The sequence below is a fragment of the Nannospalax galili genome, unplaced genomic scaffold, assembly GCF_000622305.1.
Source record: "Nannospalax galili isolate Female #2095 unplaced genomic scaffold, S.galili_v1.0 scaffold83, whole genome shotgun sequence".
Classification (NCBI taxonomy): Eukaryota; Metazoa; Chordata; class Mammalia; order Rodentia; family Spalacidae; genus Nannospalax; species Nannospalax galili.
In genome coordinates this window covers 1,287,924-1,290,779 of record NW_008352659.1, presented here as the reverse complement: position 1 = coordinate 1,290,779, position 2,856 = coordinate 1,287,924, and the positions used below count along the sequence as shown (strand labels likewise).

At 48.1% G+C, this 2,856-nt stretch overlaps 1 protein-coding gene across 1 annotated transcript in view; it reads right to left on the bottom strand.

Annotated features, from left to right (window-relative positions):
- Positions 1–841: 841 nt before the first annotated feature.
- Positions 842–2,856, bottom strand: part of LOC103747423 (mannose-binding protein A-like) — a 5,539-nt gene continuing 3,524 nt past the window's right edge. Inside the window, exons 4-5 of the mRNA XM_008849828.2 lie at positions 2,120–2,194; positions 842–1,300 (exon numbers count right to left, since the gene is read on the bottom strand). Coding sequence (XP_008848050.1) covers positions 927–1,300; positions 2,120–2,194 — 449 coding nt within the window. The 3' untranslated portion in view covers positions 842–926. The remainder of the gene's footprint in view (positions 1,301–2,119; positions 2,195–2,856) is intronic.

Sequence of the window (2,856 nt, the reverse complement as noted above, 5' to 3'; positions counted from 1 at the left end):
AATAGGCACACTGGCCCATAATGGGACGAAGATGCTACAGTGAACAGGAGTGGGGAGGATGCTGGATGTTGGAGACAGGTTGACAAGGCACACAGAGATGGGCATACCTTACATGGCCAGTTGTCTCCTTCCATGTTGCTGGCATCAAATCAGTCCCCTACCCTCGTGTACGAAGAAAAGGCTGCTCTTTGTACTTAAGGTGCAAAGTGACTGAAAAGAGAACACAAATATTTGGGCAGGGTGAGGGAATTCTTAGGACAGACAGTAGCTGCTTCCATAGGGTACTGCCCTATGTTATGACCAGGTAGACAAAGGGCTCTAGGGGCAGTACGTGAAACGGCAGCTGTGTCACACAGAGGGCTGGCGAGTCATGGGGTGATGTGGGGGACTTAGAAAGCGTGAGTTTGGTGCCACTTAGTGGCAATTCTTGGAAGAAAGGAATTAGATGTTTTGATGGTTGCAAATCGCTGCCACTCTGACACGGGTGTGGCCCATCTTTGGTCCCTCTCATGGGCTGCAGTATTAGTGGCAATTCTTGGAAGAAAGGAATTAGATGTTTTGATGGTTGCAAATTGCTGCCACTCTGACACAGGTGTGGCCCATCTTTGGTCCCTCTCATGGGCTGCAGTGTCTTCAGTATAAAAGGAGGGGATTTGTTGTGGCTTTTCCACAGTTCACTTTGGTTCCATTCTGTGCACCTTGCAAGACAAACATGACCTTTGTCCTGTGCCATACCAGACCCTTGTGCCCTGTGGTCAACTTCTCCTCAAGTCCTCATTCCACAAACAAATATATCCTCTTCCCTCTCCACACCCCATAAAAGAATCACTTAACACTGAGCTTGGGGAAAATCAACACTTAATTCTCTTTGGAAGTAGCTGAGAGTTCAGCAAGGATCCGAGGAGGCGACGGAAGCCCAAGCTTCCTCAGGCTGGGAACTCACAGACAGCCAGGAAGGGGGTGTTGCAGGAAATGTCGTTCCAGATCCCTTCCTTTAGGATGATGGCACAATCCTCTCCTCCTCCATAGTTATTGGGCTCATCCTTCTTCCAGTTGCTATAGGTCAGCGTCCCTCCTGTCACATATTTGAACTGGCCTTCCGTTATCTCATCAGTGATGCCTATGAAGGCGTTGTCCTTGGCGACATCTTGAATGGCCTTGTTTTCTTCAGCGTTCCTGGGGGTAGCCACGGTGCCTCGGAGTTCCGTGCACAGGGCCTTCACTTTGGAGAAGGGCATCTTTTCACCATTGGTCATAAAGAGCTTCTTCCCAGACTTTTTGCCCAAGGAGAAGGCTTGCACTGAAACCACATAGTGGACAAGGCTCACTCAGTTTGGATCCCAGTCAGGACCTTAGTTAAAAAAGTCCTCTGGGAACTCAGGACTCTGAAAAGTCCCATGTCCAACTGCCCTAGTTTGAAACCTAAGACTCAGGCATGCTCCAGCCATAGAGCCTGGGAACGGATGCACAACCTCCCGAAGACAGCCTAGACCATCCTGGGCTATCCCTCCCTTGGCACCAGCATCACTTAAAAATGGGCAGCAGCACAGGTATACATGGGTGACATGTATGGGCCATGGGCCTTACTGCCAGGCTGGGACACCAGGATAGGAGAGAGGCACTGATAGGTAAGAATGGTGGATGGGAAGCTAGAAGCAAAGATTTTGGAGACGACAGACCTCCATTCAACTCTTTCTGCTAACTATGTGGTGTGGAGCAAGTTACCTACATGTCACGAATTTCTTTTTCCTCATCTGTAAATAAGACAAGTATAGTACCTTAATTTTTTTTTTCACTCTGTGTGTGTGTGCGCGCACCTGTGGGTATGTGAATGCATGCATACAAGCAATGACATGTGTGTGAAGGTCAGAAGACAACTTTTGGGAATGGCTTTTATGCACTTAGCCATCTTGCCAGACCCAACACAAGTATAATATCACAACCAGAGTTAGTGAGAGAATTGAAAGAGACCATATTGTAAGACACAACCCAGCACATACCCTGGGGTATAGTAAGTATTCAGAACTGTTAGGCTCTTCCACACTCTTCCAAATCCATATCCCTCTTGGGGAATGTGTGAGAGAGGCAAGAACACCTTAGGGGCTGAGGAAAAGCTTACACTTCTTGATGTGCTCCAGTTCTGATTTCAGAGTCCTTATCTCTGTCTCCAAATTCACCAGCTTCGCCTCAGCAGCTATAAGAGCAACAGGAAGAAGAAACTCAGAGACAAGATGGCTTTAACTCGGAGACTCAAACATTGTGGGGGAAAATGCTCATGGGCTGGAGAGATGGCTGAGTTGGTAAAGTGTTTGTCATATAAGCATGAGGACCTGAGATTGCTCCTCAGAAGTCACATAAAGCCAGGTGTGATGGCAGATGCTTGTAGGCCCAGTGCTGGGCCAACAGGTGACAGGTGGCCTGGGGCGCACTGGCCGGCTGGCCTAGCCTACTTGGCAAGTTCTGGGCCGATGAAAGAGCCTCTCTCAAAGAAAGGCCCGTGCCTGAAGAATAATGCCTGAGACTGACCTCTGGCCTCCACTTAAACACACACACACACACACACACACACACACACACACACACACACACACACACACACACACAAGCTTTCTAAAGAGTATGTTTTCTCCAGAGAAAAATATGAAAGCAAAAAGAAGCAAATGAAGCTGGGTGTGAAGGTGCATGACTTTAATCCCAGCACTCGGGAGGCAGAGGCAGGCGGATCCCTGTGAGATTGAGGCCAGCCTAGTCTACATAGTGAGCGCCAGGCTGGGGCTATAGGGAGACCCTGTCTCAAAAAGATAAAAAAAAAAAAAAAAAGAAAAAAACACAAAAACCAAATATTCAAAATACTTC